The sequence below is a fragment of the Atractosteus spatula genome, chromosome 4, assembly GCF_055471065.1.
Source record: "Atractosteus spatula isolate fAtrSpa1 chromosome 4, fAtrSpa1.hap1, whole genome shotgun sequence".
NCBI lineage: Eukaryota > Metazoa > Chordata > Actinopteri > Semionotiformes > Lepisosteidae > Atractosteus > Atractosteus spatula.
Genome location: NC_142709.1, coordinates 59,743,474 through 59,756,486, shown reverse-complemented (window position 1 = coordinate 59,756,486; position 13,013 = coordinate 59,743,474). Strand labels below are relative to the sequence as shown.

General features: G+C 36.3%; 1 protein-coding gene across 3 annotated transcripts in view; it reads left to right on the top strand.

The window, feature by feature from the left end:
- The window catches only part of LOC148836714 (fibronectin type III domain-containing protein 3B-like), a 161,631-nt gene that overhangs the window by 97,033 nt on the left and 51,585 nt on the right, over positions 1-13,013 (top strand). For all 3 annotated transcript variants that reach the window (XM_088913964.1, XM_088913966.1, XM_088913965.1), the window contains exon 7: positions 6,149-6,207. In XM_088913964.1, coding sequence (XP_088770090.1) covers positions 6,149-6,207 — 59 coding nt within the window. The remainder of the gene's footprint in view (positions 1-6,148; positions 6,208-13,013) is intronic.

Sequence of the window (13,013 nt, the reverse complement as noted above, 5' to 3'; positions counted from 1 at the left end):
TTGTTTCTCTGTGTAAGCATGTGCATTGTGATACTTGCTAAAAAAGGGAAAATTAAAGCATACATTTCCAAAGGCATTTTATTCCTTATCCTTTGACCCTGAGGGCAGCCTAACCCATTTCTAATTGGGAATCTCAAAGAGTGATTTATGTTTGCAACCACAAGATGTCAGGGTTGAACGCTCTTAAAAAAGTGGAATAGCACCTTAAGACGCCTTAGCAGTGTTTTTTCTAATCTTTCAAGTTTTTTGTTTGTTTTTATTTTCCTTTTTTGAAGGGAGACTGTGTTAAGATGAGCTGTGTTCTTTTCAGCTCTGTGTGTATGCTTTTAAATTGTCAACCAAAATGTCTGCCTGATGTATCTTTTCAGCAATACAGTAGGCTCCTGTCGAAGCTGACAGCTAAGGCATTCCTGGCAGTCTAGAGTCTCCCTGGGTGTCCCTTCAGGTTTGTTTTTTTAGAACGCGGGCGTCCAGCAGACTCGCTTCACACTGGCTCTTGACCGGGACGGCTCCAGCTGGGGGATCACGTCTACCATTTGAAAGTTTGGACGCTCAGTAAATACTTTCCACTGCCGTGTCTCCTAGAGTTTAGAACAACAGATTCCCACAGCACGGAAGCCAGCCGGCCTAATTAAACTGAAGCATGTCTTTGTGCCTTGTGGCAGATTGCATTTTCAGCTTGCATCCAGAAGCCATTGACTCTTGAGAGAGATGGGGAGAAAGATAAAGTTGGAGATAGTATTGAGTTAGTGTGTTTTTCTCTTTGTTTAAAAAAAAATGCATGATGTGAAGTAAGGTTAATTGGTAAGTAAGTTTTTATATACATTTCCTGTAGGGGATTCTTTCTTTTTTTTTAAAAAAAAATAAAGATGTTTCATTGAAACATCTGCTACATGACAGTCTCTGGTAATATTTATAGCTGAGTATTTGATTCGGCCGTTGCTGAAATGAAACCGCACATAGTTTTATTTTTTAATCCCTCGTGTAAACCTGGCATTGGACCCGATGAACTCAAAATCCAAATTATTATTTGGTAGATGTAACTTTTTTTTTCTCTCCCCGTTAAGCAGAAGTGCAAGCATGGATCTGTCAGCGTGACAGACTCGGTCTTGCTTTTCCTTTCTTAGAGGAGAGTTAAGCAGAAAGAGGGAGGGTAAGCCTGTCTCTGAAAGAAAGCTCTGTTATGGCTGAGTGTACTGCACTCAAACCCCTCAGCCTGAGAACCATATGTACAGGCTTCTTCCAACTTGGGGTGATGTCATGGGCCTGGAATGGAGGGCTTGTTTAAACAGTAAACATCACAGAGCACTCTGCATCCTACGGACTACTGTCTAGCCAAAGCTGTCTTTTTTTCCTTTGCTCCCCTGTCTTTCAAAATGCTCCCTGTCTCTTGCCTTCTCATTTCCCTCTCTTTTTCTGTCCGTCATTCTCTCTCGTGCTTTTGGTCCTGGTTACCTTAAACACACACACACACACTTTCATTTCTCATTCCTTGGCCTGTTTTCTTGCCATCATATGGTTTCTCCCTGTGACCTCACTCACTAATTAAATGCAGACACTTTCTCTCCTTCTGGAAAAAAAAGTGTGTGGGGTAAAGTGGGAAGGAAGAAATGTGGACAAAAGACATACCGTTTTCATACAGCCAGTCTGTTCCTTGGAAAAGCAAGTCAGTCGCTGAGAAATGCAAGGCCCTTTGGTGACATGGTTACAGGAAAATAGACACTTTTCGGAAAATAAGCTTTTTTATTTTCTTCCACAAAAGAGAGGTTTGTGAGGTTTGTGCAAGTACTGTAAGTGGACTATTAGAAGCGCTGTTGGTGCACTCCTGTTATATGGAAGTCAACTCATCTAAGGTACTTAAAAAAGGCACAGGCAATATCCAGTACACTGGAGGCCTGCTGACACTAGGGGAAAATGGCCAAGTGGGAGTCGCTAGGCAATTGAATGGCAACAACAGTTTATTTTTAAACATTTAAATAGATTTCCCTCCCTTCAGTCTGACTTATTTGTGTAGGTGGACTGCATCATCTCCAGCCAGCAGGGGCTTCTCATGTTTTATATTCTGTTTTTTTTTTTACTGAAGCTCTTGCATTAATATTTTTGAGTCTGTCTATCAGCTCATCCTTTATACTGATTCCACTGCAAAATGGTGGACTTAGCCTTTCCTGACAGCCTGTTAGTAAGGCAGGAGCAGATTAAATCATGGTACAGTCTCTCAGAAAGTGTGTGGGGGTGTTCATTATTGCCAATGCTAATAGCAAGATGGAACGCCACAGCCTAGATCTCCAACAAATATGATCATGTGCTTTCTGCCCTTCTGGAGGATAATACATGTGAAATAAAAATAATTCAGCGATCGTTTTGGTTTTATTGTTGTGCGTTTCAGTGAATCAAATGCCATATCTGCCCTCTGAGAGGCACAGTTTCATTTAAAACGTCTTGTTAGTGGAAGACGCAGTGTTATGCGTCCCCTGTGGCTCATTTGTACAATGAGGACCTTATCTGTTATTAGAATGAAGTTCTGCAGACAGTAGAGCTGTAACATTTGTGTTTAAATTGCTTTGACCTTTGGCCTAGTTATATAATTTGGCATACACCAACTGCACTGTGAGTTCCCACTATTAGATTTTTGTTTTGTGTTTTTTTTTTAGTCTTTTTTATGGAGAATTACAGGTTCAATCTGACACTTTCTGTGACACATTTCGGCCTTCAGCCAGAAAAGAATTGTAAAAAAGGATGCTTGAGCTCTGAAAAACATTTTATATAAAACAATGATTTAAAACATTCTAATTGTTTGCAAATAGCTAGATTACAAAAGCAAGAATTGGGGTTTATGCTCACATTAAATTAATCTTTGTCCTGTCTGGCAGTTGAAAAAAAAATCAATATTTAATGGTGGCTTTTTGTCTTCCTGAATTTCATTTCAATGGAAACCCACCTGGAAGTTTTAGGTTTGTAACTTGCAGATGGTAAAATGGGTCAGTTTTTATTTGATCAAGGTGGGAATATAAAAGTATCCTAGGGTTCCACATATCCAGATTGATTAACTTAAGAAACTGAGATATGTGCAGTAGAGCATTATATGTAAAGCATGACAGCAAATATTCATTAGTTTTTTTGTTTTCCTTCTGTTAAGACCTTTAGTTAAAGTTAAAAAAACTGTGCCACAAGGTTTGTCTATTTTGGGATTTGCTGTGTTTTTTTAATCTTTTTTCTTTCTTAGCTAGAGAGTATAAATCATATCCACATGGACGAAAAAAGGTCTAGACTGCAAATGAAGGAAGAATGACTTGCCCCAACTAATGCTGAGAGAGTTCAGGGAAAAAGTTATCCACTTAAAGTCAACTGGAGGTCACGCTGCAGTGACTTCACCACGCCAGTGATTCACTCACTATCAGCCCCATGAGTTCTGTAAAAACAATGCATTCTGAATTTCTTAAGCCTATTTTCTTTGTCCAAAAAGCAAACTTGAAGTCAATACAAGTCATCAGAATGAAAATAGAACCTAAAGCTTTGAAAGAAAAGGGCGTTCTTCTGCAGGTGTGGCACACCTTAAGTTATTAAGTCCCTTCCAGGTGTTTTTGGACTAGTTAGAAACTGCCTTCAATTTTCCATTTTCTGAAAAAGGAGGTTGACGTTACTTTTTATTTATACCATTCATTGAAATTTCTTTCTGCTTTGTGGCCATCTTTTATTAAATTCAGTACAGCACATCAACAAAGCCAAAATAAACCATACAAGAAGAACAGAGACCCGGTATCAAAAGCTTGCACCTCAGTGATTAGCTGACTATAAAAGGTGGATAACTAACTGCTGAACAGTAGACATCTTACCACATTTACCACAGTTGTTGCCCGAGATTAGGCCAGTTTGTGTTTTGGTAATTCAGTGAGAGCACATTAAAGATTAAAAGGTATTTGTGTGTAAGTGTGTTTCTAGCCTGCCTGTGTGGGTGACGGGTAGATTGCTCGGTCTGTTGTATTTGTTTTTCCTTTGTGAAAACACCTATGTGTTGACCCTTTGGTATGAGTGAAGGTGATGGATTTGAGTGAAGTCCTCGTCATCCTGGGTGGTAGATCCAGTTGCTTTTCTTATTGGCTGAACCTGATCACAGAATGCCCCAGGACTGCACTGTGATCGCCTGGAGTTGAATGAACAAGAAGGGCTCTTTTAGGGATACTGAGATATGTATTATGCTATTTATAACATGTATTGATATGTATTGCTATACTGTATTCAGTGGTGAGGTCCAAGGTGATTGATTTGCAGGTACTGTAGTTAAGGTTTCTTCTGGCACTGAAGGTTTCAGTGGATTATGTGGGGGTAGGGCCTAGGATTCTTAGTGGAGATAGTGACATTTTGAATTCAAGCTTTAATTAGTGCATCCAGTCAATTATTATTTGCAGCTTTATTTTTGACCTTTTGTAAAATGAGGCACTAAGCTTGAAAATTTTCCATTTGTTTTTACTCTAGGATTCTTTCTTTTGCTGAATCTTTTGAAAGGAAAGGGCATTCCTCTGCAGCTGTTACACCTATACATTCAAGAAATACAAAGGAATCCTTTTATCTATTTAGACGTATCTATAAGTCTATTTCTGTCTTTCATAAGACGTTTTGAAATTTACTGCACTGTTTTGGGATGTTCTGGACTGTCTGCAAGACATGTTTGTTGTCTATTAAGTGTGAACTTGCTGACATTGTCTTGATACATGGCTCATTTAGAAAGTACAAATGAGAATTTGTAAACAACTGTATTCTTATGTTAATATCCATAGCAATGGATCAGGGAAATATTATGATCACATTCGTGTATCTGGTGAAAAGTTATTCTGGTATACTAATGAGGGAGTTCCTCATTAATTAATAAGGTAATCATTTTGCAATTACTCATCTTTTGGTGAATAATTGTCAAGGGGAAAACTGGGTTTTTGAGAGTTCTTTGGCAATGTTATTTTTAGGTTTGATTGCCTTTATGTTGTTTAAGCTCAGTCTTTGTGGTAAAAACACTTGGAATAGAAATGAATAGAATAGAAACGTCTCTTTGAGTCCAGACAATATGTTTTCAGATTTTAGATCATTCCAGGATGCTCAATCCAATAGCACCTGCTAGGGATTTCTGAGAGGCTGTGGGATTTTTGGTGCAGACAGTAAATGTTAAAGGGGAATTCTCATGGTCTTCAGAATAGGTACAGACACCAATATAAAAAAAAAGTTTTCTTCTCTAATTTCCCAATTTCCCTCAACTGCCCCACATATTTGAAATGCTGTTGCTACTGTAATGTTTTGACATGGTCTTATTTAATTAAAATTCTTTTCCTACCAATGTACTGTCATGTGAGTGTGTGTTCTATTATCTCAGTATTGTCCAAAGCAGCAGAATGCTGCCAAAAGCATGGAAGAAGGATTTAAAGGGATACCCACACTCTTTGCATTTCTTCAAGATTAATAGTTTTTACTTCATTGCAAGGAAAACCAACCCCGATCCCAAAGAGTCCCAGTCCAGTTAGTCTTATGGATCATCCTAAACTCAACTGGTTTTTAAAACTCAGGATCACTAGGTAAACAAGCTGTTTAGAGGAGGGATTTTATACCATGAAGGCTGACGGTGTTCCAAATCTCTGAATTTTGAGATAACTTAGTTTAACACATTGTTTTATTTAATTGATCTCGGTTAAATGATCCATGTCTTTAAAAATTGATGACTTCGCAGTTACCTAGGAAATGTCTCTCTTTACCCAGGTGAGAAACCCTGCTTGAATTAATGTGCACACTGATAATAAGAGACTCCCTCTTTTAGGAAGGGTGTGTACACATAGGAATGAGAGGCGAAAACAGGGTATTGTTCATATTGATCTTATTTTTTAAAATTGCCCTCCACCCCACATTTTTTTAGATCAGCAAGGGTCACTTTTGCTGTAACAATAACATATTATTATTGTAATAGACCCCTTTGATCATCTTCCAGTGCTTATTTACTGCAGTACTATTGAGTCTGACTCCACTAATTCCTTACTTTACACCCTATATATGTCATAAAAGTTCATAGTGTGTAAACATAACCTTCCTGCATTCATTTCACTTTTAAGAAAAGTAGCAGCTGCCATCTACTGGAACATGACAGATATAACAGTTTTTCTTTTCTTCACAGATCATGATTCAGAAACCAAAAGAGTTCAAGACATGCTTTCAGGAATCGAAAAACCACAGGTAGGCCTCCAATGATCAAATAAAGTTGGTGCTATGTGACGCTGACAGGATTTCCAGAACACAAACATGATTAATAACCAACCTTGATTTATCAAGCTCTGGAATTTATAATTATATGTGTTAGAATGACAGACATAATTGCATATGAATCATATAGAAGGAAATGGTCCACTCATAAATGATTGTTGTATAGGTTAGAGGAAAGACTGCAGGTTTGTTGCTTCATCATTTCTGGTTCTCAAGTTTGGTTCAACATTAAGTGTAATAGAAGACTTAATTTTGGGGGGATTATGAAGACTAATTTGTCACATTTGTCTCAATTTCTCATTTGTAGATATGATATTTTATTAGCTGGGTTGCAGGTCATCCCAGGTTAGATAATAGGTCCTTAACCTTCCCGAAATCTTGGAAGTCTGCTTTGTCCACTTGGTGGCAGAATATTGCCACAATTGAAAACACCTTTGCAACAGAAGTAATGTTCTTAAATAAAAGTTTGCAGTGAATATGTTTTGCAGGAATTCAATGGAATTATTTTCTGTTAAATGCTAGAATCTTTTGAGGGCTTGACTAAGGTAACCAAAAAGTTTTTATGAATGCAGCCAGTTTATTGCACGTAAGGTAATGAGTTCAAGCTCCTTCCACACTCGGCTTTTAATGTTCACTCAACATTTTATTATAAATTTGAATTTATAACTTCGGTTTTATAATACATTTATGCTGCTGAAATAATGACTTTTAATGTTTTTGAATAAACACAAATAGAGTTTATATATTTGGAATTCTGGGGGATATTGAAATTTGAGAGCAACAAAATTTTAGCCTGGTCATACATTTTCCTGTTATTTTTCATCAGATGTGTTTTCCAGATTAAATCTTTGAGGGAAAAAAAGGTTTACAGGTTTGGTTGAAAGCAGGTGTTCTACGTAATGAAAATTGTGTCCTCATATAATTTCAACTTTATTATGACACTTAAGATGCACCACTGAGAGTGCAATAAAATGCAAATCATAATACTGGTAATATTACCTTAGAGCCATGCGGAGTTAATTAAGTTAAGCAGTTCTTTTTAACTTAGTGTCATTGTGTCATTGCACACAAATGTATTGAGTCTGTCCCCTGGGTGTTTATGCATGATGAAATTTATTATAAGATTTTGTTTTTGCTGTTTAAACAGTTTGTTATGTGTTGGAATGATTCAAAATTCACTTTCATACTATCCTTGCAAAATGACCAGAATACCAACACTTGAAGATTTAGGTATCTATGTTTAACAGTTTCAGTAAAATGACCAAAGTCCTTTTCATAACTGACCATTTAGCTCATTTCATTGCTAGTATCACTCCCGTGTTTGTTTTCCCCCAGAATGATCCTCTGAAAGGATCATCACTAACTTCATTAATTTCCACTAGGTTTGAAAAAGGAATAGACATATTGAGTGGACTTGTAAGAAAACAAAGACAAGCTATAAAAAAGCAAAACAAATAAGGATGTTATTTGATAATTGTCAAACAAATTCGCACACAAAAACATTTAAAGGGCCTTATCTCAGAATATATATTAGTTTATTCAACTAATTAGAAAAAAAAATCACGGTTTCTGAAATATACCATAGTTGGAAAGAAAACACTTCTTTCACCCACTCCCAGAGTCCTCTGTGGCCTTTACTACTGTATACTGCTTACTTTTGTTTTTAAAAATACCAAAGAACATTATAATGCATCCTCCCACATAAACAATGACACAAAAAATTAATAGATGCTGCACATAGCCAGTGCCCTCAAATTTTCTGCTTGGTAACAAGAGGGTAATAATAGATAAATTGCTGCTTTATCTGTTTATAGCTCATCTTCTTTCATGCTGCCTTAGATACAGGAAAATGGAGCTGATTAGCGCTGCAGCAGAATCACCTCACATATCAATTTAACCACGAAACCTGAAGACTTGTGCATAACTATCCTCCAATGAGAGTCTTTCTTCAGTGTAGAGTCCATATTTGCAAAGCACTCATTTATTAGAGGGTCTTACTGTTGGTGGGAGACCTTAATTTACAAAAATTAAACTAGGAGAGGAGCATTCAAAAAAGTGGTTTCAGGTCATTTGTCTGCAGTATCTCTGGGTTGCATTGTGGTTTAACAAAACCAAAATATCTGTTGGTAACTTATTTATAACAGAAACCCAAAAATGGTGAAGTACAACACACTAGTTCTGTGCCAAACGGTTAATAGAGTTAAAGGCTAAAAGAAACATAATACAAGGTTTTGTATAAATGTTACAGAAATGAAGGTTGAAAGGTAATGTGGAAAATTTTGCTTGAAATTATCAAAAGGCTTTTATCGATCCGAGGAAAAACTGAAACTTAATAAGCTCTGTGATATTACTGTATCAAATAAGTCACCTTATAAAAATCAACATGGGCTACTGAGCAAAATATTTATGTTGTATATGTGTAGTGTTCAGTCATCCTCAAGAAGCTGTTTCTAATTTTATGTGACAACTACTTGTTACATACAGTAGCTTTGCTGTGCTTGCAGAATTACACAAACTGTAAAAGAATATAAACCTTAAGACATGCAAGATAACAAGCTTTGGTTGAAGTAGATCCATGTGAAATAGAGAGGAAGGTGCAGTGGCACACAAGAGTGGTGTGTTTGGTCAATCATCATGATCCACTTACTGGCCAGAGACTGAGACAGACCTCCATCACCTTCATATGCCAGAGCAAGGCCCAGATATCAGTCCGGTTGAAAACCCATGGAACTAGTTGTACCAGCAGTTCATTTCCATAATTTCTGCCACCCAAAGGCGATTCTGCTAGAAGAATGACTCGAACATCTTTTGGTAGTGATTTTGTCTTCTTTCTTACACTTGCACAAACATTGCCTGCACAGTGTGCATGACATGAAGCAAAGATGATTTGGTGAAGATGAATCACTGATAACGCTGTACCACAGTTTTCATCATCTAATACTTTTATAAGCCCAATGTACTGTATTTTAAAAGTTCTCTGTACTTGCAACTGTAGTGTTGTTTAATCTTGCCAGAGCATATTATTAGCCCTTTGTTCAAAGAATTTGTGAATGCTTTTCAAAATAACCTTTCTGCATCTTGATCAAAGTACAGAGGACCATCTGTGATTGTGATCATTGCACTTTGCATGCAGAATCTAGGCTCTTTTTGTTTGTTTATTTTTAAGAAAGTTCAAGAAATCTGTTTGAACCTTCGCCACCTTTGTATCGAAAAGAAAAAAGACTAATTGCTTTAACAGAATGATTTTTAAATTTTGTTACCTCTTATCGTTCCTTGGAAGATTGAATTTTGTTTCCTGTGTCCTTTAAGAAAGGACACAAATAAAATAAAATGATTGTGCTCCATGTCAAGTATCTCAGTAGGATCCTTGATGACTCGTGTTACTTGTGTATAGTAGCCAAACCTGGGGATGTGATGTGATGCTTTTGTTGCCTTACAAGCTGAAGCTTATATTAATATATGTAATAGAAGCATATACATTTTTATTATGCTCATTTACTGTCCATAGAGAAAAATGGTAATAGTTTAAAAATAAGTGCAAGCTGCCAACATTTGATATAATAGCAATTAATTTACCATTTTCTCAGGAAAGTTAAAAAGTAAGTCCATACCAGAACCACAGTGGCTCATCAAGTTTCTGTAGTGTTAAGTGGAATAGAGAGCTGAGACTATTGCATATTACACAAAGAGCATCACTCTTCCATCGCAAGCAAAAGGAGACTCTGCAAACAGTACACCATTAGTAACCAAACTGGAATGAACTGGACCATAATGCCCAAGAAATGTTTGTCCCAGTCCTCCAATGGTTGGGTTGTAAAATCAGCAGCCAAGTACATTGTTGACCTGCAGTTTTGCTGTTATTATTTTCTAGCAGCCTTATTTAAATGATTCAAGCAGGTAGCTGCGTCAGCATGCGTAGGCTGCAAAGGAACAAGTAAATGTGTATTCCATGCTGAAAAGAGAAATGAGGAAACACAACGTTTCTGCTGTGGAGCCTTCTTCTTGTGCCACACCCAAAGAAGGCTCCACAGCCAAAATGGTGTGTTTCTTTTCTTTTCAGCACAGAATAAACCTTTACTCCTTCCTTATTTGAATGATTCTCTTTTAAGTGAGGGGTCAAGCTCGGGAATCTTAATTAAGAGTAATCACTTAAAAAAGGCTTCCTCCAGCCAGAAATGGATGAGAAGCCATGGCCAGAAGTGCTTCATTTAACTTAAATCAACCATTAAACATAACTTTTTAGAAAGAACCAGGCATTAACTATGTAAAGAAATAGAAATTCCGAAGCACGTTGGGCAAGTTTGTAACTTTTTCAGTCACGCAGTGAAACTCGCTTTGTATGCAGGTGTGCTGAAAGGTTGAAATTTTCATTATAGGTCTGAGACCTCAACATTTTGTTTTTTGCTGTTGTAAGTGGCATTTAACTTCATTTCATTTAATGTAAATCACTGAAGCTTATAATGTAAACTGTGAGACATCAGCAAAGCTGTGGGAAAATTGCAGTCTTCTTTCTTGGTTTGCTTTAAGATTTTAGTTCATTTACTTCTAAAATTTATAAACATTAATGTTTCATATCCTATACGTTTTTTATCGTTGTGCTGCAGTGTGCAAATGCTGAACTTTCTGAGATGTTCAAAATGCATTTGAAAAAATACTATATAAAGCAAGATACCAGCACAGATGACCCTGCATTAGAGAATATTTCATGCAAGCAAGAAAACTTTGTGTGAATATGGATAAGCAGGATTGATGTTTGAACTTTTCTTTGTATTAAATCAAATATTTTCATTTAAATAAGGAGTTGTGGGGTTATTTTGAGTGACTAATCTATCAAAATATCATTAAATTTCATAGGTTTAGTGACCTATGAAAACTACTTACTGCCTTTCATTAAAAATTAACTATGTGCCCAGATATTTTACTACACTTGTGGTTGGGTTTCAGCAACTTTAAAAAAATAAAAACCTTTATTGAATGCTTAAGCATGAGCTTTTCAGTGTATAAACTTAGTTCAGTTCTAAAAGCCTGGGGACACAAACAGACTCTCTTAAATACGAAAATTAGCTCATTTTGTTGTGGTTTTCATTTGTTTATTGTAATTTCATTTTGTATCACAAAGTTAACTTTGTTTGCCTTCACAATGTCACAAAAAGCATTAAATCATGTTTGCACAATGTAGTCTGCCTGTGAAGCCTTTTGAAGAGGTATTACAAGTTGATAAATTGTCAACTCATGCATGACATAATGCAATTTTAGCCTCTTAAGAGCTTCTTACTGCGCTCCCACCCCCAACCCCTCTGTCCTCAAAATGAAAATGTTTGTCCCCTTGAAAAATTAGAATGCTGGCAATTCATCATGGCAACATATAATTCAGTTTTAAATTAGATGTGCAATGCCTTAGGATGAAGTCGTCGTCATTCTGCTCACTTTGCAAATTTAAACAGCATCATCCATAAATTTCATGCAGTCGTGCTCTCCTCTGAGCATCCTAGCAGTTTTCCCCATCAACACTGTTCTGAACAGATTTAGTGTGTACAATGCAGGCTGGCGATGGGACAAGCAACAGTTTGTTGGTGCAGACTGAGAATTAGTGGAGGTTAATAAGTCATTCCTAATTTTCTTTATTTGAGCGTTTTCCACAACCTCTAGGACTCGAGAATTGACATGTGATAAGTTGTTTTTTTTTATTGCAGAACATGGGGCAATCTCATTGCCTTTTCACATCGTCTGTGGCATGAAAGCTTCCCTTTTGATTTGTTGTGCAGTTGAATTGCAGACGTTTTCCTTTTAAGAGTAGATTTACTGTCAAGTAGTGGTAGTTAAATTAGGCATTTCTTACTGATTAATAAAATTTGTTTTCCTCTTTTACCCTGACATTTTTTGTCTCCTGGAGTAAAGATTGCATGCAGTTGCAAATCAATGTGAAATGTAATTAAAAGTAAATAGAGAAGATAGACCTGAACTGTGTTTGTCTGTTTGAAAATGTAATAGAAACAAATCCAATCAGTTTAAATTAATTTTACTTACATTTTTCTCATTTTTCTAACAAAGGAGTAAAGAGTTTCCTTTGCGAGCAGGCTTAAAAGGTTATAACTCTGGCAAATGCATTATGCTGTCTTTTATAAAATGTGTAATTCTATAAATGGTAATAGTTCCTGTTATTAAAATCTGATGTGGCATAAAAATTAGTTCTTCCACAAGGTTGTGAATCGCATTGATAAATGGGTGAATCTTTGCTAATCTGTTTTACTCACATGTACCTGGGCTGCTGTTGTTTGTTTCTATGCCTGCTTATTCTGAAAGCATGTTTTAACTCACACAGATCAAAATATTAAGAAGACCAGTAGCATTTTAAACTGTAAAGCAAGTCACATTAACAGTGATGTGACACTGGCAGAGTGGGTTTCTAATAAAAAAACTTTTTATTTTGTTTACACATTAAACTGATGTGCATATGAATGGTTTAATAGATATTCAATAAACCAATAACTATAAACTGAGAATTTTAATAAAGCATCCATATACATATGGTGGTGATGAGGTGAATGTGTTGGTTGGAGTTTGTATGAATACTACCGTGTGACTGTGCTTTATTAACATTCTACAGAACCTCATATTAAAAATGATCAGATCACTAGTAGAATACCTTAACAGTGACCTTAATGTGTTAAAAAGTCTCATTAAAAATGATTTACTTAAGCAGAGTAGTTCATCTAATTGCACATAGCTGATCTTATATCACATTCCTGCTGTGAATCAGATTGCTTAAAATATTTCCT